The 27,207-nt window shown below is 34.9% G+C and overlaps 3 protein-coding genes across 6 annotated transcripts; 1 reads left to right on the forward strand and 2 right to left on the reverse strand.

Annotated features, from left to right (window-relative positions):
• Positions 1-267: 267 nt before the first annotated feature.
• LOC127832373 (uncharacterized) lies at positions 268-19,159 on the reverse strand. Of its 4 annotated transcripts, none has more exons than XM_052357811.1 (4): positions 18,589-19,159; positions 17,889-18,234; positions 2,406-3,039; positions 268-1,538 (listed from the first exon to the last, which is right to left on the reverse strand). In XM_052357811.1, exons 1-4 carry the CDS (start codon positions 18,921-18,923, stop codon positions 1,174-1,176), a joined length of 1,680 nt encoding a protein of 559 aa, XP_052213771.1. In that variant the 5' UTR covers positions 18,924-19,159; the 3' UTR covers positions 268-1,173. The 4 variants fall into 4 exon arrangements, with proteins under 4 accessions (XP_052213771.1, XP_052213773.1, XP_052213772.1 ...); XM_052357813.1 differs by lacking the exon at positions 18,589-19,159 and adding an exon at positions 18,345-18,439; XM_052357812.1 differs by lacking the exon at positions 17,889-18,234 and having other exon boundaries at positions 2,406-3,385; positions 18,589-19,158.
• LOC127832376 (uncharacterized) lies at positions 15,712-17,583 on the reverse strand. The gene is made up of 2 exons (XM_052357815.1): positions 17,255-17,583; positions 15,712-16,260 (listed from the first exon to the last, which is right to left on the reverse strand). Exons 1-2 carry the CDS (start codon positions 17,493-17,495, stop codon positions 15,905-15,907), a joined length of 597 nt encoding a protein of 198 aa, XP_052213775.1. The 5' UTR covers positions 17,496-17,583; the 3' UTR covers positions 15,712-15,904.
• Positions 19,160-24,074: 4,915 nt separating the features above from the next.
• LOC127831558 (zinc finger MYM-type protein 1-like) lies at positions 24,075-26,857 on the forward strand. The gene is made up of 2 exons (XM_052356538.1): positions 24,075-24,650; positions 24,857-26,857. The coding sequence occupies exons 1-2, from the start codon at positions 24,516-24,518 to the stop codon at positions 26,855-26,857; spliced, it is 2,136 nt and encodes a 711-aa protein (XP_052212498.1). The 5' UTR covers positions 24,075-24,515.
• Positions 26,858-27,207: the final 350 nt, after the last annotated feature.

A 27,207-nucleotide genomic window follows, 5' to 3' on the forward strand; every position in this document is an offset into this window, starting at 1 on the left:
TGCTTAAGAGTGTTAAGACATTTTTCGATAAAATACCTGGCTGCAATGAGGTGGTGAAGTTTTCCTTGTATAACATGATTAGTATGTGAACCATATTTTTATTTCACTATTTCAAAATGGTTGACCAACCAGAAGCCTTCTTCTGTGCTTAATTATCAATATTTGGCAGAACATTTGAATTATTTTGTCGATTCCCACATTATAACTGTGTCATAAGGCGTAAAAAAGCTCAGTCAGAAGTCAATATTTTTTTACACAAACATTACAAACACAGATCAGTTAGTTTTATTTTACATTTATTGTATTTTTACAGTGAATGACAATATTTAAGCATTATATACATGTGAAAAAAGCGGACGTGGTGCACATCGTACTGCCTGTGCCTGTTTATCGAAATCTCTTTATAAGTGATTATGATATATAAATACATAACATTTTATATTATGAATCTGTATTGTTTGTATTTTCGGATACATTATTTAAGCCCGCTGTGGTCAAACGAAAAGGCTTGTTTAAATTGTGTTGTTCCATATACTACCGTACACTCTTTATTTTTATTTAACTGGTACTCGCTAATAAATACGCTAAACGTTCAGCATTTTATTTTTAAAATATATCAAATGTATATGTATTAAGCACTTAATTATTATATAAAGCTGTATTATTAAATTTCTGACAATCGCTTTGGACACATGACTTTTCAATTTATACAATATGTTACATATCTTATTAAATCAACAGTTGAGTATTTGGCGTTAAATAACACCAAGAACTGACTAGGACTACTATTACGAGACGACATGGACGTTACATGGCCACAAATCAATGGACCGGAACGAAACTGAACTTAATCTGTTATGTATGCAGGTAGACTCACAAACCAAAAATCAGGTAAATATCTGGACGTTATTGATATAAAAAAAATAATTAAAAATTACTATATGCCACATTAACGGGGGCATACAAAGGTAAACTGCAATTTGTCGCCAACGATTTTCTGATTTCTTACAGATAAGAGAGTTCAAATGTACTTTTCGAACAGTCTTACAGTTTTGCAAAAATTATACAAACTGGGGCAATACTTCATTATAAAATATATAGTAGAAATGTGTGATACAAATCGAAAGTGCAAAAATGTTTAAGAGTAAGATTTATAGTACCTCACTATAAACTCTATTGTGAATATTTAACTCCGAATACCAATAAGTTGTCTTTGTCGAACTGTCCCACAATCATATAGTTACTAATGCTGTTTAAAATGACTGTCTGAGGAGGGCCTTCCAGTCCGTCTTTCTCTGTTACCAATGTAGCTAGCTTCTTCTTGCTTTCGCTATCCAACTGCAGTATATTTTTGGAGCTGTATCCACACACTAGTACCTGCCCCACAGGGGTCACATGGACACCCCACGTACCTTGCAGTTCAGGGTCGCCGAAGCTAGAGAGAAGAGTCCCATACTTGGCAAGTGTGAGGAGCTTGTGCTTTTCATTGTTGGTGACGAAGATCATGTCGCCAGTCGGACTCACCGCACACTTAGTTACTGAACGTAAACAATTTTAGATGTTCTGTTTTGATCGGTTTAACATTTAATTATATATTAATAATTTGACACATAAGAGTGGTCGTTTTATAGCATTACCTACATTAATGTTTTTTTTACAATGTTGAATATGAATTCATAATGTAAAAGTAATGAATAGTATCTCATTATACAGGTTTTACTTCAAATACTCAATACTAATGTGTTTCAAACTGTGTAAATGGGGTTTTATTTACATGAATATACTAATAGCTATGATGAAAGTTATATATATATATATATATATATATATATATATATATATATATATATATATATATAAGGAGTAGACAATGTAAACAATGTAATGATATGTAGCATATATGCATATTAAGCAACATGCAATCCAGATCGTTACTCGCGTTATTTGGGGTAAGCAAACATGCTTAAACATGAAGGCATTTTCTTAAATGTTATATTATGGAACAATTTGCTCCAAAGCTCAGGGTCACGCCTCTGACTTAATCCGAGCTCGAAATGTCCACTGTTACAAGAGAAACTTTCAATTAAAATCAAACAAAACAAATATTTACGCTATTGACACAAAATAAGATACATATGAATAGTGGTATTTGAATATGTTCTGTATTATAAATTAGATACAATACATAAATAGTATCTGTTTTATTTACTCTCAATTATTTTCGTTAGGTGAAGAAGTTAACATGGTGCAGACAGCCAATTTTCTTCTACAATAATTAATTGTACGAACGAATTTACAATGATTTATTTTCGCGACAGAAATTCATAGTAAATTAATCATTTAAAGCACGAATGTCTCATATGCAGCTGTTTTCCATAAAAAACAATGAACATTGTCGTGATTACCTGTATTTGAACCTGGTGTATCCTCATGCAACATGATCCCTTCCGAGCCAGACAGCGTGTACTGGTACAGAGCTGTTCCAGATGTTATGTATAGTTTGGCAAGGTGGAAAGCAATCCCAATGCACTTATGTTGTAACTGCATTGCCCTGTCTTTTGCCAGTCGTTCTTTGTTCAAAGATATAAACTGCACCTCACCTGTGTAAAAACCAACCGCAACCTCGCTAGAAGTGATTTGACACATATCTCTCGGACCATCAGACACAGCACAGTGGCTTTTTACTTTGAAATGCTGATCTAATAGCTTAATGCTGTTGTGTTTGCAGTCTCCGACTACAAAGTGGCCATTGGAAACCTGAACTATGCATTCAATATCACATGGATTACTAGAATCATCAAATATACTCACATCATACTCCGTTTTTCCCTTCACAAATATCGCCGTGTTTGGATGTATGAGTACTCCCAGTGTTGACTGTTTTGTCAGAAATTGTTCTATGCTAGCGTTTGGAACAAGTTTTATAACATGTTCAATCGTACAATTATTATCGTTCATATATGTTTCCGACTGCTGTATCATTTCCATGCATTTTATTCTGCCAATAAAGGCCAGATCCTGTTTTTCCTTATCACCAAGGTCCAGAACGGCTTCGCTGAGGCGCATGAGCTTGTCTTTTAGCCGTGTGCAGTGGTCAACATCGGTAGTGAGGGCACTTTTTAGTTTATCCATCAAATCATCCAAGGCCTTTATTGTCTTCTCTTCGAGTTCTTTCAAAGAAGCTTTTAGTTTCTTGTACATATCTCGTATTGCATGTAGCTGTTCTGCATACGACTCCTGTAGAGATAGGATGGTGTTTTGTCTTGAGTTCTGCAGTTTATTCAGTTCCTGAAGGTTTGATTTCATGCTTGACAATAACTGATTGAAGTCTTCTGAACCACAGGTTTTGGCTGATTCAGCAATAAGGTTGACCTTGCTACACTGCCTGTATAAGAAATGTAATATAGAATTCTGGGTTACCGCAAAACAAATTACAAATAAAAAACAACTAATACTATTACTAAAATATGAACCATTTATAAAAAATAGATTAACCTTTTTCTCTCTGATTATAACACAAACTGCATTTATAGCAAGAACAAAGTTGGAACCGCACATTTAAAAAAGTCAAGTGTTTACAAGAGCGTTTTCATTAACTTTACTCATTGTAATAGCAGTTTATATAAGTGCAAATACTGTTATCGTCGAGATTGAAAACAACCAATAACGCGTTGGTCTCTCTAAAACCTGAAACCACGGTGACATATTTACCGATGATTAAGGAGCACGCAGGTACTGCAGCAGAGCTGATGGTGATCCTCACAGAACAGTTTCAATCCTTTATTAACGTGGTCTTCACATTTCTCTAAGATGTCCGTAGTTGCCTTCGAAACAGGCCATTTTTCCACATTTGCTCGACCATATGTGGCATGCGTTCTAAACAGTTGCTTGTGTGGCGCGATACATTTTTCACAGTAAAATTTCTCACACTTTTCACAGAAAAACTCTGCCACGATACAACTACTGTCTTCTTCACACGAAGTACAACAATAATCCAGAACTGAGTCAGATTCTTTAAGGAAAGAAGACAAAACCGTGGTCGCCATAACGAAGAACGCACAAGATTGTGTGCATTTATTTGAAATTCACTTTATTTCGTGTTTATTTCATCATGTACACAGTTCAAACGAGTAGCGTGGAAAAAAATCCTTGTAAATAGCCAGAAATAGAATAAATTCAATACAACAAATTTCAGAAAACAGACAACTAAAGAGAAATGTACGTGTCAAAATCTCCGTAATCTGATCACCTCACTGCCAATGTACACACTGTGGCCTGATAAGATTGTTATTCAATACATATCTATTCACGCAGCTAACCACTCATGACACACAAATTAACTTAACAGGAAGTATACGTATACAGCTATTAATACACAATAAGCTCCAGATAAAGTTTTAGCCCAATTGGTATTGTACCCCTGGTCATATTATATTTACCCCCTAAAAATCAGCTTTGAATGGTATTTGATAAATGTTACGTATATTTTCATTTGTTCTAACATTTCAATAGATTATTCGATGATGTGATTATCCTTCAGTGACCAATTATCGATATAATAAGAAAACGAGTAACAAGATTTCCGAATGAATGAAAACAATGCAAAAACAAACGTTTTACCTTCAAAGATTTATTTAATTACCGTTAAATGCACGTCAAAATAGTTTATTTACAGCTTGTTTAACAACGGAAAGCCGATAGTTCCATACACACTGCAATAGCATTCACTACTTGCATGAGTTACCTATTTATCGTGACGTCACCCCAAAAATCAGAGTACTTGATTATTGCGCAATCACTCTGGATCAGCAGACGATTTATTCCATAAATCAATAGACCAGAAACTCTTTAAAATGTTGAAACTATAAAAAAAAGTTTAATTAGTGTTAAAGTTTATTTAAAATTGTGAATCACATTCAGTTTAGTTGGCTTAATGCCTATTGCATTCCAATCGTGAATCCCTCCTCCGCAAGATATTGATTTATGGAATAAATCTATGGCGTATACTATTTGGGTCGAAAGTCTATGTAGCCTTCTAGGTAAACATAAATTTGTACTTTTACAAATATGAAATACACTTCGAAGTAAATATTTGTACCCCGAAGAACAATTTGTACTTCGACGTACATATTTTCTGAACAGCCAATCAAAACACTCGTCTCTTGAGCCGCTTTTCCTTCAGATTTATTCATAATAAATGTTTAAAATCTCCGTTTTAATTGAGGACAAAATGAATAAAATATCAAAATTGGTAAAAAAAAAGAATTTAAAAAAGTATCTACTTTGAAGTAATTTAATTTTCTTAAAAATTTAAAGACATTCTATTATAACGATAAAACAGAGGTGTTTTCAACCGCTGTCTTTTTTTCACACCACAGTCAGTGTCAGACAGGTTGTGAAATCTAGCTGCAGTCACTTTTAAAAGAAAGTATATTAACAAAATATACATTTAAGGGCTACCTAGTATATAACATCTTTAATAACATTATCGTCAATTAAAATGATAGAAGTAAACGTTTAAAAACTGTATCAGAAATATAATTTGATAAAGTTTAAAACATGGACTGTCACTTTAAGCAACAGATGTAAGGCGTCTTCTGATTGGCTAACACTCAAGGGTCTGTAAAAACTGTACCTCGAAGTACAAAAAATTTTGTACGTCGAAGTACAAAAATGTAGTTCGATGTACATATTGTACATCAAAGAATATTTCTCTTTTTACCTAGTAGGTCTTGTTGACTTTTGCCTCAAGTGGTACGCCCTATAAATCGTCTGCTGATCCAGAGTGGCGATTGGCCTCATATAGCTTGAAATCTCTTGCACGACGGTTACATTACATTCACTGCATTAAAGAAAACCATCTCATACCATAATATCTTTTATCAGTCTTAATTCATTATTATAAAATTGATATGTTTTTTTTATGTTAACATACCTACATACATACATAAGTCGAAGCAATGCCTAATGTCACTCAATAAAAATTATTTTCAATTGTTTACATTTGTGAAGTGCGAGGAATGATTCCATATGCGTAAATGGGCAATAAAATAGTTTCAAAGAGTTGCATTAAAACTCGCAAGTTTTTGCACGATGTATCGTAAATTTAAAATTTCTATTTCATAATTTTACGCATCTGATCCTATAAAATCCAAATAAAATATACTTTGAATGCGTGTGTTTGGTTTTTCCCAGTTTTTGGTCAATATGGCGTGCTGAGCCTTTTGCAGAGGTGTATGTGAGAGCAAGGAACGACAACTCTGCGTGGAGATTGATAGCTTGACTAACCTCAAAGTGTCTCTAAGGCTGACTTACACTATAAGCTATCATGGATAGTTTGGTTAATTCGGTTACACAGTTTAGTCGATTTAAAATTCGTGACGTGAAGACATGAAGCGATGACCGCGATATGAACATTTGAACCAGAAGAACAATGATGGTATATAAAAATAAATTGAATTTTAGTAAATATCAACCTGACGATTGTATAAATTATTGAACTTGTTTTACTTCAAAAATACTTATGTTATTCATTTGACACTTACATTCATATCCTTGAAATCAACTTCATGTGCAATTTATTTGCTTATCGAAGTAAAAGTTTTCATCAAATCGAACATTGCAAACACTTGTATCTTAACATTTATTCCGAAAGACCGAACAGTATTAACAAGAGATTACCAAGCAATAGTTTCCCCTACCGGTGAAACTCCACCGTTGTCAGTAAAAAAAATAAATATATTTGTTGCCATAGCAATCACAATTTTTGACGTAGGAACAAAATGAATTGACGTGCATAATCTCCAAATTGCCATCTGCCCATGTATCAAGTGTCATGAAAAAATACGACGGACAGACTGACACACGGAGCGCAAGCCATAAGTCCATTCCGGTTTCACCATAAAATCACCGGTAGGGGACAAAAACACCTTTTTAGTAAAGACTTCCATTTTTAATACCAGTTTAACAGAAATTAATCATAATAACACGATTTTAAAATACCAACAATGTTTTCATTTTTGCATATATTTGTACATTCCAACATCTCGGAACATGGCCTAAATCTGATGGAAATATTGGGTGCTGGAGGTTTCGGTAAATGACAAGGTCGGTAAATTTGATTTATATAGTAAATGCCGTGGAGGTTTCGGTAAATTGGTTTTTTATAGAGGTGGTATACCTACAATGAGGTGTTAATGACACCTATTATTGGCTTACAATAACATCAAGGGCATATATTTGCAAACTGTGGATTAATTTTGAGTTGAGTTGCTATGCCTACGGTAACGAAATAACGGGCATGAATGAGATATCTACAAAATAACTGATTTCATTTTTTGCCTGAACAAATCCGTTATATAAAAAAATACTAACTGATTAACTTTGTAATCCGTTTTATTTACCATATATTATAAATAATCATTTAAAACATGGATACAATATATATATATATTATATATATATATATATATAGGACATTTTTTAATCTTTCATTTTCATGTCCCCTTCTGCGCCGCTTTGATTTTTTTTTTACCTTTTGCCTTGAAGGATGACCTTGACCTTGACCTTTCACCACTCAAAATGTGCAGCTCCATGCGATACACATGCATGCCATATATGAAATTGCTATCTTCAATCTTGCAAAAGTGATGGCAAAATATTAAAGATTTTCATTTTTTCTCTCAAATTCAAGGGGAGATAATGCTGGATAAGGGTTTGACTCATCATTCAGATAAAGACACTGTGCAAGTTGGGAAATGATTGGATGAAAACTGTGGACTTTATTGCGTAGAAAAGCCTTATTTCACAATTTTCTCATATTCAAGGGGAGATAATTCTGCACTTTTTACTCTGATGTAACCTATTTTCGATAGTGTTCGAGTCCTCATTAATATAAAGACAGTGAACAAGTTTGAAAAGAATCGGATGAAAACAGTGGACTTGATTGCGTAAACAAGCCTTATTTCACAATTTTCTCAAATTCAAGGGGATATAATTCTGGACTTTTTACTCTGATTTAACCCATTTTCAATAGGGTTCGAGCCCTTATTAATATAAAGACACTGAATAAGCTTGAAAAGAATCGGATGAAAACTGTGGACTTTATCGCGTAAACAAGAAAAAGTATAACGCACGCACGGACGGACGACGGAAACCACGCCATGACATAAGCTCTCCAGGCCTTCGGCCAGTAGAGCTTAAAAACAAGTAACACTATTACTAAAATATGAACCATTTATTGAAAAAAAAGATTAACCTTTTTTTCTCTGATTATAACACAAACTGCATTTACAGCAAGGACAAAGTTGGCACCGCACATTTAAAACAGTCAAGTGTTTACAAGAGCGTTTTCATTAACTTTACTCAAAATGCCCTCACACCGTTTTGTCAATTGTAATAGCAGTTTATATAAGTGCAAATACTGTTATCGTCCAGATTGAAAACAACCAATAACGCGTTGGTCTCACTTCTCTAAAACCTGAAACCACGGTGACATATTTACCGATGATTAAGGAGCACGCAGGTACTGCAGCAGAGCTGATGGTGGTCCTCGCATAACAGTTTCAATCCTTTATTAACGTGGTCTTCACATTTCTCTAAGATATCCGTAGTTGCCTTCGAAACAGGCCATTTTTCCACATTTGCTCGACCATATGTAACATGCGCTCTAAACAGTTGCTTGTGTGGCGCGATACATTTTTCACAGTAAAATTTCTCACACTTTTCACAGAAAAACTCTGCCACGATACAACTACTGTCTTCTTCACACGAAGTACAACAATTATCCAGAACTGAGTCAGATTCTTTACGAAAAGAAGACAAAACCGTGGTCGCCATAACGAAGAACGCACAAGATTTTGTGCATTTATTTGAAATTCACTTTGTTTCATGTGTATTTCATCATGAACACAGTTCAAACAAGTTCAAACAAGAAGCATGGAAATAAATCCTTGTAAATAGCCAGAAATAAAATAAATGCAATACAACAAATTTCAGAAAACAGACAACTTAACAGAAATGTACGTGTCAAAATCTTCGTAATCTGATCACCTCACTGCCAATGTACACAAGATTTCCGAATGAATGCAAACAATGCAACAACAAACGATTTACCTTCAAAGATTTATTTAATTACCGTTAAATGCACGTCAAATTAGTTTATTTACAGCTTGTTTAACAACGGAAAGCCGATAGTTCCATACACACTGCAATAGCATTCACTACTTGCGTGAGTTACCTATTTATCGTGACGTCACCCCAAAAATCAGAGTACTCGATTATTGCGCAATCACTCTGGATCAGCAGACGATTTATTCTATAAATCAATAGACCAGAAACTCTTTAAAATGTTGAAATTATAAAAAAGTTTAATAAGTGTTAAAGTTTATTTAAAATTGTGAATCACATTCAGTTTAGTTGGCTTAATGCCTATTGCATTCCAATCGTGAATCCTCCCTCCGCAAGATATTGATTTATGGAATAAATCTATGGCGTATACTATTTGGGTCGAAAGTCTATGTAGCCTTCTAGGTAAACATAAATTTGTACTTGTACAAATATGAAATACACTTCGAAGTATATATTTGTACCCCGAGTACAATTTGTACTTCGACGTACATATTTTCTGAACAGCCAATCAAAACACTCGTCTCTTGAGCCGCTTTTCCATCAGATTTATTCATAATAAATGTTTAAAAAAAAGGAATTTAAAAAAGTATCTACTTTGAAGTAATTTAATGTTCTTAAAAATTTAAAGACATTCTATTATAACGATAAAACAGAGGTGTTTTCAACCGCTGTCTTTTTTTCACACCACAGTCAGTGTCAGACAGGTTGTGAAATCTAGCTTCAGTCACTTTTAAAAGAAAGTGTATTAACAAAATATACATTTAAGAGCTACCTAGCATATAACATCATTAATAACATTATCATCAATTAAAATGATAGAAGTAAACGTTTAATAACTGTATCAGAAATATAATTTGATAAAGTTTAAAACATGGACTGTCACTTTAAGCAACAGATGTAAGGCGTCTTCTGATTGGCTAACACTCAAGGGTCTGTAAAAACTGTACCAGACAGACAGACAGACAGACAGTTTATTCAGACTTATACATAAGTACATCGTCTTCATACACAAATATATACATTGATTTCTGTCACGTAAATAGGTTAACAATATTACATTACATAACATAACATAAATGGTCATTTAAGAATACAAATATAATTAAACACAATCAATTACAAGAATACGTAAATTCCATCAAAGCGGTAATGAAATTTATTTTTTAAACATAACATAACATAATAAGTCATTTACTAATACAAATGTAAATAAACACTATCAATTGCAATAATACGTATATTCGCATACGCAAGGATACGTATATTCCATCAAAGCGGTAATGGATATTTTTAAACTTAACATAACATAAATGGTCATTTGCGAATACAAAAATAAAGAAACACAATCAATTGCAAGAATACGTAAATCCCATCAAAGCGGTAATGAATTTGTTTAAACAACATTATTCAGAATTGTATTTCTTAAAGCAAGAGCTTCCTTCAAATATATACATACATTTGAAATAACTGATTTGTCACATGAAACTAATAACTGGTGGAATTTATATACGGATGGGTTTATATAAAATTTGCGGCTTATATATTTTTTCCTAAGATCACTTAGGAAAATGGTATTCATCTTCTAAATCCAAGTCATTACAACATAAACAATAACGTTCATTTCGTGGTATGTTATTTTGGGCGTATCTCCCAGTTTGGATTCTAAAAGGATGTGCAGAGACTCTTAATCTTACAAAAAATAGTCGCAGTCGTCTAGGTAGTAAATCTAAATATGTTTCATATTCCAGACAGTTTTTAAAAACTGTATAATTATCTAATACAGTACTATTATTAATTTTACCGTACCATTCTTGTTTAAAATTGTCAACAAGTCTTCATTTGAACTCGCTAATAAAACTATTAACATGTACAACGTTTGGATTTTCAAAAACATAACCAAATCCAAAATTATTTAACATGTTCTTGACATTTGAGACCCAGTTTGTAAAACCTTTATTACAGTCGCTCAAGGCTTGTTTGTACACAGTGTTCAGTATGATATTATCATTGTTCAGAACTTTAAACCAATATTTAATAATTTTAACAAACCTGTTTACATACAATGGATATCTACCCAATTCTCCATAAACAGCAACATTACATGTATTTATTTTTACCTGAAGTAAGCGTTTGCAAAATTTTAAATGTATACGTTCTAAATCATCGGACTTCGTGAAACCCCATACTTCTGAAGCATAATTTAATATCGAACCCACAAAAGAGTCAAACAACTGGCAAAATATTTTCGGTTTTATGTCAAATTCGTTGCATTTAGACAATAATGTATTCATGGCCTTAAGGGCTTTACCAATCAAATGCTCATGGTTTAGTTTAAAACTTCCAGTATAATTCAACACTGTGCCTAGATAGTTAAAGTTATCAACAACTTCAATAGCATTACCATTATATACCCATTTTTCGTTTTCTTTTAATCCCCCTCTCTTCCGAAATACCATTATTTTCGTTTTTGCAGTGTTAACATTTAACCCCCAAGAATTGCAATATAAGTATAAATTATCTAAATGAGTTTGAACTTCAGCCGAGTACAATTTTGTACGTCGAAGTACAAAAATGTAGTTCGATGTACATATTGTACGTCAAAGTACATTTCTCTTTTTACCTAGCAGGTCTTGTTGACTTTTGCCTCAAGTGGTACGCCCTATAAATCGTCTGCTGATCCAGAGTGGCGATTGGCCTCATATAGCTTGAAATCTCTTGCACGACGGTTACATTACATTCACTGCATTAAAGAAAACCATCTCATACCATAATATCTTATATCAGTCTTAATTCATTATTATACATTGTTTACATTTGTGAAGTGCGAGGAATGATTCCATCTGCGTAAATGGGCAATAAAATAGTTTCAAAGAGTTGCATTAAAACTCGCAAGTTTTTGCACGATGTATCGTAAATTTAAAATTCCTATTTCATAATTTTACGCCTCTGATCCTATAAAGTCCAAATAAAATATACTTTTAATGCGTGTGTTTGGTTTTTCCCAGTTTCTGGTCAATATGGCGTGCTGAGCCTTTCGCAGAGGTGTATGTGAGAGCAAGGAACGACAACTCTGCGTGGAGATTGATAGCTTGACTAACCTCAACGTGTCTCTAAGGCTGACTTACACTATAAGCTATCATGGGTAGTTTGGTTAATTCGGTTACACAGCTTAGTCGATTTAAAATTCGTGACGTGAAGACATGAAGCGATGACCGCGATATGAACATTTAAACCAGAAGAACAATGATGGTATATAAAAATAAATTGAATTTTAGTAAATATAAACCTGACGATTGTATAAATTATTGAACTTGTTTTACTTCAAAAATACGTATGTTATTCATTTGACACTTACATTCATATCCTTGAAATCAACTTCATGTGCAATTTAATTGCTTATCGAAGTAAAAGTTTTCATCAAATCCAACATTGCAAACACTTGTATCTTAACATTTATTCCGAAAGACCAAACAGTATTAACAAGAGATTACCAAGCAATATTTTCCCCTACCGGTGAAACTCCACCGTTGTCATTTAAAAAAATAAATATTTGTTGCCATAGCAATCACAATTTTTGACGTAGGAACAAAATGAATTGACGTGCATAATCTCCATATTGCCATCTGCCCATGTATCAAGTTTCATGAAAAAATATGACGGACAGACTGACACACGGAGCGCAAGCCATAAGTCCACTCCGGTTTCACCATAAAATCACCGGTAGGGGACAAAAACAGCTTTTTAGTAAAGACTTCCATTTTTAATACCAGTTTAACAGAAATTAATCATAATAACACGTAACAGAAATTAATCATAATAACACGATTTCAAAATACCAACAATGTTTTCATTTTTGCATATATTTGTACATTCCAACATTTCGGAACATGGCCTGAATCTGATGGAAATATTGGGTGCTGGAGGTTTCGGTAAATGACAAGGTCGGTAAATTGGATTTATATAGTAAATGCCGTGGAGGTTTCGGCAAATTGGGCTTTTATAGAGGTGGTGTACCTAAAATGAGGTGTTAATGACACCTATTATTGGCTTACAATAACATCAAGGGCATATATTTGCAAACTGTGGATTAATTTTGAGTTGAGTTGCTATGCCTACGGTAACGAAATAAGGGGCATGAATGAGCTATCTACAAAATAACTGATTTCATTTTTTGCCTGAACAAATCCGTTATATAAAAAAATACTAACTGATTAACTTTGTAATCCGTTTTATTTACCATATATTATAAATAATCATTTAAAACATGGATACAATATATATATATATATATATATATATATATATATATATATATATATATATATATATAGGACATTTTTTTATCTTTCATTTCATTTCCAAACAAGAAATGTGTTTGTCAGAAACACTATGTCCCCTTCTGCTCCGCTTTGAATTTTTTCTAGGAGTCACATTTTTAGTTCAATCTGAATGAACCTGGTCAGAAGATTTGTTCTTATGACATCTTAGCTGTGTAACGGTCCATTGTAAAACACGGCCACCATGGGGCATTACAGTTTTATTTATATGGCTGTAGTGAAACGTTGTTAACACTAGAAGTCACATTTTTATTCCAATGTTCATGAAACTTTGTCACAAGATTTGTTCGTATAATGTCTTGGCTGAAATCAAAAATTGTTCCAGTACATTTGAAACATGGCCACCAGTAGCGGGGCAGCTTTACTAATATGGCTATAGTGAAACCTTGTTTACTCTGTAGAAGTAACTAACATTTTTAGTCCTCTCATCATGAAACTTGCTCAGAAGATCTTTTTTATTATTATGTCTAGGACCAGTTCGAAATTGAATCCGGTCTGTTGAAAAACATCGCCACCAGTGGGTGGGACGTTTTTCTTATATGGCTATCGTGAAAGTTTGTTAATACTCTAGAAGTCGCATTTTTTCCCAATCTTTATGAAACTTTCTCAAAATATTTGTTGTAATGATATCTCAACTGAGTTCGATAATTGTTCCAGTCAGTGGAAAAATATAGCTGCTATGTGATTTGTTAGTTTAGTCTGTAATTTGGGCTGAAGTGCAGCCTTTTATATAACACAGGTTGATGTTGCTTCTTGCTGAAGAGAATTACAATAATTAGTTTTATTTCATCATTAACAGCTTTTTAGATGGTCTTTGTGTATGCTGTGTCATATCCGCATTAAACATTCCATGTTTTGAATATTGTTGATGTGACATTATTGGCTGATCTTCTTGAAAGTTAGTCAGAAAAATTTACATTAAATTTTGTCTATGTGATATTTTGACTGAGTTCTATATTCTGTCATGTGGGGTCATAAACTAGGTCAGTATGTCAACTTGAAATACCTTTCTAACATTTTGAAAATTCAGAATATTTAGCCCAGTCATCATTAAACTTGCAAAAGAGATTATCTTCATCGATTGATATTCATTTCGAGTTTTAAAATAGTTCCAGTCCGTAAAAAACACCCAGACGGAGGGGCAGTTTTTCGTGTGTGACTTTATTGAAACGTTGTGGACAAGCAAGAAAGCTTATTTTTTACTCAATCATCACGAACCATTTCACAACTTTTCTTTTTATATTATCACGCATTGCTTAAGAGTGTTTAGACATTTTTCGATAAAAAACCTGGCTGCAATGAGGTGGTGCAGTTTTCCTTGTATAACATGATTAGTATGTGTACCATATTTTTATTTCACTATTTCAAAATGGTTCACCAACCAGAAGCCTTTGTCTGTGCTTAATTATCAATATTTGGCAGAACATTTGACTTATTTTGTCGATTCCCACATTATAACTGTGTCATAAGGGGTAAAAAGGCTCAGTCAGAAGTCAATATTTTTTTTACAAAAACATTACAAACACAGATCAGTTTATTTTATTTTACATTTATTGTATTTTTACAGTGAATGACAATATTTAAGCATTACTAGATACATGTGAAAAAAGCGGACGTGGTGCACATCGAACTGCCTGTGCATGTTTATCGAAATCTCTTTATAAATGATTATGATAAATAAATACATAACATTTTATATTATGAATCTTTATTGTTTGTATTTTCGGATACATTATTTAAGCCCGCTGTGGTCAAACGAAAAGGCTTGTTTTAATTGTGTTGTTCCATATACTACCGTACACTCTTTATATTTATTTAACTGGTACTCACTAATAAATACGCTAAATGTTCAGCATTTTATTTTTAAAATATTTCAAATGTATATGTATTAAGCACTTAATGATTATATAAAGCTGTATTATCAAATTTCTGACAATCGCTTTGGACACATGACTTTTCAATTTATACAATATGTCACATATCTTATTAAAGCAACAGTTGAGTATTTGGCGTTAAATAACACCAAGAACTGACTAGGACTACTATTACGAGACGACATGGACGTTACATGGCCACAAATCAATGGACCGGAACGAAACTGAACTTAATCTGTTATGTATGCAGGTAGACTCACAAACCAAAAATCAGGTAAATATCTGGGCGTTTTAGATATAAAATTAATAATTAAAAATTACTATATGCCACATTAACGAGGGCATACAAAGGTAAACTGCAATTTGTCGCCAACGATTTTCTGATTTCTTACAGATAAGCGAGTTTCAATGTACTTTTCGAACAGTCGTACAGTTTTGCAAAAATTATACAAACTGGGGCAATACTTCAATATAAAATATATACTAGAAATGTGTAATACAAATCGAAAATGAAAAATGTATAAGAGTAAGTTTAAAAGTACCTTACTATAAACACAATTGTGATTATTTAACTCCGAATACCAGTAAGTTGTCTTTGTCGCGCTGTCCCACAATCATATAGTTAATAGTGCTGTTGAAAATGACTGTCTGAGGAGGGCCTTCCAATCCGTCTTTCTCTGTTACCAATGTAGCTAGCTTCTTCTTGCCTTCGCTATCCAACTGCAGTATATTTTTGGAGTTGTATCCACACACTAGTACCTGCCCCACAGGGGTCACATGGACACCCCGCGTATCTCGCAGTTCAGGGTCACCGAAGCTAGAGAGAAGAGTCCCATCCTTGGAAAGTGTGAGGAGCTTGTGCTTTCCACAGTTGGTGACGAAGATCATGTCGCCAGTCGGACTCACCGCACACTTTAATACTGAACGTAAACAATTTTAGATGTTCTGTTTTGATCGGTTTAACATGTAATTATATATTAATAATTTGACACATAAGAGTGGTCGTTTTATAGCATTACCTACATTAATGTTTTTTACAATGTTGAATATGAATTCATTATGTAAAAGTAATGAATATTATCTCATTATACAGGTTTTACTTCAAATACTCAATACTAATGTGTTTCAAGCTGTGTAAATGGGGTTTTATATACATGAATATACTAATAGCTATTACAAAAGTTAAAATTTACGACAAATTAAATACATTACATTTCGAACACGTGATTTATAACACTATATATATTTATATATATATATATATATATATATATATATATATATATATATATATATATATATATATATATATATATATATATATATCAAATGACGGTTTAACAGTTCCTTTTCCTTACAAACTGCACATTTCTTCATTAAAGGAGTAGACAATGTAAACAATGTAATGATATGTAGCTTATATGCATATTAAACAACAAGCAATCCAGATCGTTACTCGCGTTATTTGGGGTAAGCAAACATGCTTAAACATGAAGGCATTTTCTTAAATGTTATATTATGGAACAATTTGCTCCAAAGCTCAGGGTCACGCCTATGACTTAATCCGAGCTCGAAATGTCCACTGTTACAAGAGAAACTTTCAATTAAAATCAAACAAAACAAATATTTACGCTATTGACACAAAATACGATACATATGAATAGTGGTATTTGTATATGTTTTGCATTATAAATAAGATACAATACATAAATAGTATCTGTTTTATTTACTCTCAAATATTTTCGGTAGGTGAAGAAGTGAACAGCCAATTTTATTCTACAATATTAACTGTACGAACGAATTTACAATGATTTATATTCGCGTCAGGAATTCATAGTAAATTAATCATTTAAAGCATGAATGTCTCATATGCAGCTGTTTTCCATAAAAAACAATGAACATGGCCGTGATTACCTGTATTTGTACCTGATGTATCCTCATGCAACTTGTTCCCATCCGAGCCAGATAGCGTGTACTGGTACAGAGCTGTTCCAGATGTTATGTATAATTTGGCAAGGTGGAAAGCAATCCCAACGCAAATATGTTGTAACTGCATTGCCCTGTCTTTTGCCAGTCGTGCTTTGTTCAAAGATATAAACTGTATCTCACGTGTGCCAAGACCAACCGCCACCTCGCTAGAAGTGATTTGACACATATCTCTCGGACCACCAGACACAGCACAGTGGCTTTTTACCTTGAAATGCTGATCTAATAGCTTAATGCTTTTGTGTTTGCAGTCTCCGACAACAAATTGGCCGTTGGCAACCTGAACTATGCATTCAATATCACATGGTTCACTAGAATCATCAGCTATTCTCACATCATACTCCGTTTTTCCCTTCACAAATATCGCCGTGTTTGGATGTATGAGTAGTCCCAGTGTTGACTGTTTTGTCAGAAATTGTTCTATGCTAGCGTTTGGAACAAATTTTATAACATTTTCAATCGTACAATTATTATCGTTCATATATGTTTCCGACTGCTGTATTATTTCCATGCATTTTATTCTGCCAATAAAGGCCAGATCCTGATTTTCCTTTTCACCAAGGTCCTGAACGGCTTCGCTGAGGCGCATGAGCTTGTCTTTTAGCCGTGTGCAGTGGTCAACATCGGTAGTGAGGGCACTTTTTAGTTTATCCATCAAATCATCCAAGGCCTTTATTGTCTTCTCTTCGAGATCTTTCAAAGAAGATTTTAGTTTCTTGTATATATCTCGTATTGCATGTAGCTGTTCTGCATACGACTCCTGTAGAGATAGGATGGTATTTTGTCTTGAGTTTTGCAGTTTATTCAGTTCCTTAAGGTTTGATTTCATGCTTGACAATAACTGATTGAAGTCTTCTGAATCACAGGTTTTGGCAGATTCAGCAATAAGGTTGACCTTGCTACACTGCCTGTATAAGAAATGTAATAAAGAATTCTAGGTTACCGCAAAACAAATAACTAATAAAAAACAACTAACACTATTCCTAAAATATGAACCATTTATAAAAAAAAGATTAACCTTTTTTCTCTGATTATAACACAAACTGCATTTACAGCAAGGACAAAGTTGGAACCGCACATTTAAAAAAGTCAAGTGTTTACAAGAGCGTTTTCATTAACTTTACTCAAAATACCCCCACACCGTTTTGTCAATTGTAATAGCAGTTTATATAAGTGCAAATACTGTTATCGTCCAGAATGAAAACAACCAATAACGCGTTGGTCTCACTTTCTAAAACCTGAAACCACGGTGACATATTTACCGATGATTAAGGAGCACGCAGGTACTGCAGCAGAGCTGATGGTGATCCTCGCTGAACAGTTTCAATCCTTTATTAACGTGGTTTTCACATTTCTCTAAGATGTCCGTAATGGCCTTCGAAACAGGCCATTTTTCCACATTTGCTCGACCATATGTGACATGCGTTCTAAACAGTTGCTTGTGTGGCGCGATACATTTTTCACAGTAAAATTTCTCACACTTTTCACAGAAAAACTCTGCCACGATACAACTACTGTCTTCTTCACACGAAGTGCAACAATAATCCAGAACTGAGTCAGATTCTTTAAGGAAAGAAGACAAAAACGTTGTCGCCATAACGAAGAACGCACAAGATTTTGTGCATTTATTTGAAATTCACTTTATTTCATGTTTATTTCATCATGAACACAGTTCAAACAAGTAGCGTGGAAAAAAATCCTTGTAAATAGCCAGAAATAAAATAAATGCAATACAACAAATTTCAGAAAACAGACAACTTAACAGAAATGTACGTGTCAAAATCTCCGTAATCTGATCACCTCACTGCCAATGTACACACTGTGGCCTGATAAGATTGTTATTCAATACTTATCTATTCACGCAGATAACCACTCATGATACAAATTAACTTAACAGGAAGTATACGTATACAGCTATTAATACACAATAAGCTCCAGATAAGTTTTAGCCCAACTGGTATTGTACCCCTGGTCATATTATATTTACCCCCTAAAAATCAGCTTTGAATGGTATTTGATAAATTTAAAGTATATTTTCATTTGTTCTAACATATCAATAGATTATTCGATGATGTGATTATCCTTCAGTGACCAATTATCGATATAATAAGAAAACGAGTAACAAGATTTCCGAATTAATGCGAAAAAGGCAACAACAAACGATTTACCTTCAAAGATTTATTTAATTACCGTTAAATGCACGTCAAATTAGTTTATTTGCAGCTTGTTTAACAACGGAAAGCCGATAGTTCCATACACACTGCAATAGCATTCACTACTTGCGTGAGTTACCTATTTATCGTGACGTCACCCCAAAAATCAGAGTACTCGATTATTGCGCAATCACTCTGGATCAGCAGACGATTTATGCCATAAATCAATAGGCCAGAAACTCTTTAAAATGTTGAAATTATAAAAAAGTTTAATTAGTGTTTAATTTTATTTAAAATTGTGAATCATATTCAGTATAGTTGGCTTAATGCCTATTGCATTCCAATCGTGAATCCTTCACCCGAAAAATATTGATTTATGGAATAAATCTATGGCGTACTATTTGGGTCGAAAGTCTATGTAGCCTTCTAGGTAAACATAAATTTGTACTTGTACAAATATGAAATACACTTCGAAGTATATATTTGTACCCCGAAGTACATTTTGTACTTCGACGAACATATTTTCTGAACAGCCAATCAAAACACTCGTCTCTTGAGCCGCTTTTCGTTCAGATTTATTCATAATAAATGTTTAAAATCTCCGTTTTAATTGAGGACAAAATGAATAAAAATATCAAAATTGAAAAAAAAAGAATTTAAAAAAGTATCTACTTTGAAGTCATTTAATTTTCTTAAAAATTTAAAGACATTCTATTATAACGATAAAACACAGGTGTTTTCAAGCGCTGTCTTTTTTCACACCACAGTCAGTGACAGGTTGTGAAATCTAGCTGCAGTCACTTTTAAAAGAAAGTTTATTAACAAAATATACATTTAAGAGCTACCTAGCATATAATATCTTTTATAACATTATCATCAATTAAAATGATAGAAGTAAACGTTTAATAACTGTATAAGAAATATAATTTGATAAAATTTAAAACATGGACTGTCACTTTAAGCAACAGATGTAAGGCGTCTTCTGATTGGCTAACACTCAAAAGTCTGTAAAAACTGTACCTCGAAGTACAATTTTGTACGTCGAAGTACAAAAATGTAGTTCGACGTACATATTGTACGTCAAAGTACATTTCTCTTTTTACCTAGTAGGTCTTGTTGACTTTTGCCTCAAGTGGTACGCCCTATAAACGTCTGCTGATCCAGAGTGGCGATTGGCCTCATATAGCTTGAAATCTCTTGCACGACGGTTACATTACATTCACTGCATTAAAGAAAACCATCTCATACCATAATATCTTATATCAGTCTTAATTCATTATTATAAAATTGATATGTTTTTTTTATGTTAACAAACCTACATACATACATACGTTGAAGCTATGCCTAATGTCACTCAATAAAAATTATTTTCAATTGTTTACATTTGTTAAGTGCGAGGAATGATTCCATCTGCGTAAATGGGCAATAAAATAGTTTCAAAGAGTTGCATTAAAACTCGCAAGTTTTTGCACGATGTATCGTAAATTTAAAATTCCTATTTCATTAGTTTACGCCTCTGATCCTACAAAATCCAAATCAAATATACTTTGAATGCGTGTGTTCGGTTTTTCCCAGTTTCTGGGCTATATGGCATGCTGAGCCTTTCGCAGAGGTGTATGTGAGAGCAAGGAACGACAACTCTGCGTGGAGATTGATAGCTTGACTAACCTCAGTGTCTCTAAGGCTGACTTACACTATAAGCTATAGTTTGGTTAATTCGGTTACACAGCTTAGTCGATTTAAAATTCGTGACGTGAAGACATGAAGCGATGACCGCGATATGAACATTTAAACCAGAAGAACAATGATGGTATATAAAAATAAATTGAATTTTAGTAAATATAACACCTGACGATTGTATAAATTATTGAACTTGTTTTACTTCAAAAAATACGTATGTTATTCATTTGACACTTACATTCACATCCTTGAAATAAACTTCATGTGCAATTTAATTGCTTATCGAAGTAAAAGTTTTCATGAAATGCAACATTGCAAACACTTGTATCTTAACATTTATTCCAAAAGACCGAGAAGTATTAACAAGAGATTGCCAAGCAATATTTTCCACTACCGGTGAAACTCCACCGTTGTCAGTAAAAAAAAAAATATTTTATTTGTTGCCATAGCAATCACAATTTTTGACGTAGGAACAAAATGAATTGACGTGCATAATCTCCATATTGCCATCTGTCCATGTATCAAGTTTCATGAAAAAATATGACGGACAGACTGACACACGGAGCGCAAACCATAAGTCCACTCCGGTTTCACCATAAAATCACCGGTAGGGGACAAAAACAGCTTTTTAGTAAAGACTTCCATTTTTAATACCCGTTTAACAGAAATTTATCATAATAACACGATTTCAAAATACCAACAATGTTTTCATTTTTGCATATATTTGTACATTCCAACATTTCGGAACATGGCCTGAATCTGATGGAAATATTGGGTGCTGGAGGTTTCGGTAAATGACAAATTCGGTAAATTGGATTTATATAGTAAATGCCGTGGAGGTTTCGTTAAATTGGTTTTTTATAGAGGTGGTATACCTACAATGAGGTGTTAATGACACCTATTATTGGCTTACAATAACATCAGGGGCATATGTTTGCAAACTGTGGATTAATTTTGAGTTGAGTTGCTATGCATACGGTAAAGAAATTAGGGGCATGAATGAGCTATCTACAAAATAACTGATTTCATTTTTTGCCTGAACAAATCCGTTGAATAAAAAAATACTAACTGATTAACTTTGTAATCTTTTTATTTACCATATATTATAAATAATCATTTAAAACATGGATACAATATATATAGGACATATTTGAATCTTTCATTTCATTTCCAAACAAGAAATGTGTTTGTCAGAAACACTATGTCCCCTTCTGCGCCGTTTTGATTTTTTTTACCTTTGACCTTGAAGGATGACCTTGACCTCTCACCACTTAAAATGTGCGGGATTTGCTTGTCAGAAACACTATGTCCCCTTCTGCGCCGCTTTGATAAAAAAAAATTACCTTTGACCTTGAAGGATGACCTTGACCTTTCACCACTCAAAATGTGCGGCTCCATGAGATTCACATGCATGCCAAATATCAAGTTGCTATCTTCAATATTGCAAAAGTATTCATCAAATGAGCGATTTTGGCCACATATATTTGACCTCTGACCTTGAAGAATGACCTTTACCTTGACCTTTCACCACTCAAAATGTGCAGCTGAATGAGATACACATGCATACCAAATATCAAGTTGCTATCGTGAATATTGAAAAAGTTATTGCAAATGTTAAAGTTGGAGCAAACAGACCAACAGACAGACGGGGCAAAAACAATATGTCCCCCACTTTAGTGGGTGGGGTACATAAAAAAAGGGCGTAGTCACATATAAATAAGATACATTTATGACACAGTACAATATAAATAAGACACATAAGCATCTTTCAGAGTTTCCACATGTTTGTTTAATTTAATGTCATTTAATGTGACATTTCAACAATATCAGTCATTCACATAGTTCAATACTCGTCGTTGAGCATTTGGTGGACCGCCGTGGGTGGTCCCAGGGCGTTGATATGGCTGATGGTCGAATAGGTTGCAAGCCTGGATATTTAATATTAACACACACACACACACACACACTATCTTTATTTCTGTCACGTTACATGATAATAACAGACATGGCATAAGCATAAACATCGCTATTGGTCGTGAGACTGTGTTCTATCACATGATATTCGATAAACATAATTGAAAGCATGTTTTCAATAACAGAGACATAATTGGGATTGTATACTATAACCAAACTTTAACTTTGTAAAAATGTCGTACCGGGGACAGTTGTGCGTAACATTTTTGATCTTTTTATTTTATATATAAATTGAATGAATATTGTTTCAGTGATACAAATTTAAACAGATTGTTTTTTGCATTTATAGAGGTTTTCCGCGGTAATTTTATTAGAATATTTAACCTTTATGATATTAGTAAAGTCAAATAAAGAAAAATATATAAGTCCGAAAATAGTAATGGAAGATATTAGTATTAAAATGAGTGTAGTAAAAAAGATCTAATGAATTGTAAGAAGCGTCCCAACGCCAATGATGTAAAATAGGCAAAAGTATCAACAATTTAAAGCATTTAGTAAAACGCACAAAGACATAACTTTGATGCAATATTCGAAGGTAGCTGGTTATAAGAAATAAAACATATACATATAAATACAACACATAGTACACATATTGGTTACATCTGTTAGAAGTTAGAAGTAGACTATACAATTGTTTAAGAAATTTGGTCATACGTTTTTAACGAAATATAGTCCAAGTGCATAAACAATTTGTACTTGTTTACAATTAAGCATCTAGAAAAAGAAAGAAAAAACATCAGGTGAATGTAGTCGGAATTTACAACTCATTTGAAAGAACATGCAACGAATCAAACACTACAATAATGTACATTAGGATAAGTGATTAAATCGTACAACAATAATAGAAGTTAAATTGCGTATAACAAGTATGTTCATTGGATAATTTCAGGGGCGTAGATAATGGGGGGGGCAGGGGGGGCGGCCGCCCCCCCAATATTTCGGCTAGTCATCGTTATATAAATAAATGTAAAATCCCAAAAAAATCGCCGCCCCAAAACCAGTATTTTTGTAATCACGCGCCGTCAGTGCAGAAGCCATGTGTCCCCTAGGTAAAATAATGGGATGGTTGGAACCTCTTAATGTTGATGGCAACATTATTCAGACACTATAATGTTTATTTAACTTGCCTGGCAAAACAACCCTTCTTCGAAACTGCTTGAATCATAAACACACTGTCAGTGCTAATGTCTTCACTGTTTATCTCAGACTGCAGAACATTCCAGGAATTAGACAGTAATGACCATTAGTATCATGTCAACAGTCTCTGCAATCAAATACGCGTGAAAAACATTCATTAGTTTGAAAATATTTTTGTTCTCTAAGTACATCAGTTATTATTTGATTAGAAATCATTGAAACAATATCATATATGTAATTGTTTAATGTTCAAAATGAGTATTCCTAATCAGCCTCGAAATTTTGCGTTTCCTAAGCGTACATTCGGGAAGAAAAAGCCAGAACAGCGTTCATTCCAATCTTGTTGGTTTGATTCCTTCACATGGCTCCACTACGATGAGGTATGTATATTAGTATTAAATTTTAATTTGCGATCGTTCTTATCTTTTCTGAACCTAACGTTGATCTAAATACAAATGAAATTTAGAAAAAAAGGCACAACATACAAAAAATACTCGTATTGTAAAAAAAAATGTTGCTTAATAATGTTTCTTATTATTATCATTAATATTTAACACAAAATTTATTACAATATTATTCTTTTCAGAGCCGGGACCTTGCGTTCTGCCACCTCTGCATGGCGGCCAAGAAGTTGGGCAAGATCGGCAACACGAAGGTGGACGGCAGCTTCATCAGTGATGGCTTCTCCAAATGGAAAGCGGGTACCGAGAAGTTCCGGAAGCACGAAAAAAGCGAGTGCCACAAGGAGGCGGTCGAGCGACTGGTGACGCTTCCCGCCACGACGCGTGACGTGGGGGAGATGCTGTCAGCGGGGCACGCTAAGGAGAAGGCCGACAACCGGAAGCAGCTTCTGCAAATCCTACGCAGCATACGGTTCCTCGCACGCCAGGGCATCGCGCTACGTGGGCACGACGACGATGAGGGGAACTTCATGCAGCTGCTACAACACCACGGGGAGACGGACAGCTCTATTCTCGCGTGGCTGGAACGGAAGCGGGACAAGTTCGTCGCCCCTGATATCCAGAATGAAATACTCCAGCTCATGGCACTGCGCATCCTCCGTAAAGTGGCCAGTGACATCAAGACAAACGAGTTCTACACAATCATGGCTGACGAGACAACAGACAAGTCCAACCGAGAACAAGTGGTGGTAGTCTTCAGACACGTGGACGAGGACTTAAATGTGCACGAGGACTTTGTTGGGTTTCACCAAGTAAATTCCATTGACGCCACTACACTGACGTCGGTCATAGAAGACACTCTTCTAAGAATGAACCTATCCTTGAGCCAGTGCAGAGGGCAGTGTTATGACGGGGCCAGCAACATGACCGGAGCGAAGCGTGGTGTGGCGACCAACATCTTAGCAAAGGAGGAGCGAGCTGTGTTCACGCACTGCTACGGACATGCACTCAATCTGGCCGTTGGGGACTGTGTACGTCAGTGCAAGCTCTTGCGCGACACCATGGATACAGTGCATGAAGTCTCCAAACTGATTAAGTATTCACCAAAGAGGGACAGTACCTTACAGACCCTGAAGGAGGAGATGAGCCCCGATACCCCTGGTTTCCGTGTACTGTGCCCCACGAGATGGACAGTGCGTGCAGCAAGCCTGTGTAGTGTCTTAGACAACTACACTGTGTTACAGACCTTGTGGGACACCTGCTACGAGCAGACCAAAGACTCGGAGATCCGTTCCAGGATAGTAGGCGTGCGGTCCCAGATGGAGAGCTTCGACCTCTTCTTTGGTGTCCATCTGGGTTACATCATCCTGCGACATACAGACAACTTGAGCCGCACCCTACAACAGAAGGACATGTCCGCATCAGAGGGTCAGGCAGTTGCTTCAATGACGGTGGAAACATTGACCAGCAAGCGCTCCGACGATGCCTTCGACAAGTTTTGGGTTGACGTCAACAGCCAGCTCGATGACGTCGACGTAGGAGAGCCAGTGGTTCCCAGGCGACGCAAGATGCCGAAACGCTATGACGTTGGAACCGGGGCCCACGAGTATCCAGCCACAGCACGTGATCGGTACCGCCAGGTCTACTTTGAAGCATTCGATTTGGTGATCGCGTGTATCAAGGACAGATTCGATCAGCCAGGCTACAAAACCTACAGATCCCTCCAAGACCTTCTGGTGTGCTGCGCCTGTGGTGGTGACTACGCCACTCATCTGCGGAGCGTGATGGACTTCTACAGGGACGACTTCAACGAGCAGGCGCTCACCACTCAGCTGGAGACGTACCAGGTCGCCGTACGGGACAAGAAGGTCAAGACCATCACGGACATTGTAACGTTCTTCCGCGACTTGTCTCCTGAGTCTCGCCTCTTTTTCTCGGAGGTGATGCGCGTCCTCCGCCACGTCCTGGTAATGCCCGCCACCAACGCCACCAGCGAGAGGTCCTTCTCCGGCCTGAGACGCCTGAAGACGTACCTCCGGACGTCTATGACACAGGAGAGACTCACCCAGCTCATGACGCTCCACGTGCACAGGTGTGCTACCGACGCAATGGACTTGTTAGATGTTGCCAATGAGTTCGTCAGTGTGAATGAATCACGGTTAACTATCTTCGGGAAGTTTTCATAGAATGTGACACTTGGCATTAACATTACGCGAACAGTGCATGATAAATTGTGGCTTAAAAATGAATTATCCGTAATTTTTGTTTATTTAACTTAATTTAATAATATTTATTCATCCTGGTTCAGTATTTTAATAGTGCTCGAAATGTGGATACATTCTTTACTAATCATGTCATATTGTATTGGTTGTTGTGTATTTTCATGTGGTTATTTATAACACTCTCCCATTTTCAGGTGTTAAATATGTCCATCAGTAATAAAATATATCCGTTGTGAATGTAATGTTAATGTTTTTATTTTTCATATCACTTGTAAAACTCCGTCATTAAAATACATAAACATTTACTTAATTTT

This window comes from Dreissena polymorpha, chromosome 5 (genome assembly GCF_020536995.1).
Source record: "Dreissena polymorpha isolate Duluth1 chromosome 5, UMN_Dpol_1.0, whole genome shotgun sequence".
NCBI classification, from domain to species: Eukaryota; Metazoa; Mollusca; class Bivalvia; order Myida; family Dreissenidae; genus Dreissena; species Dreissena polymorpha.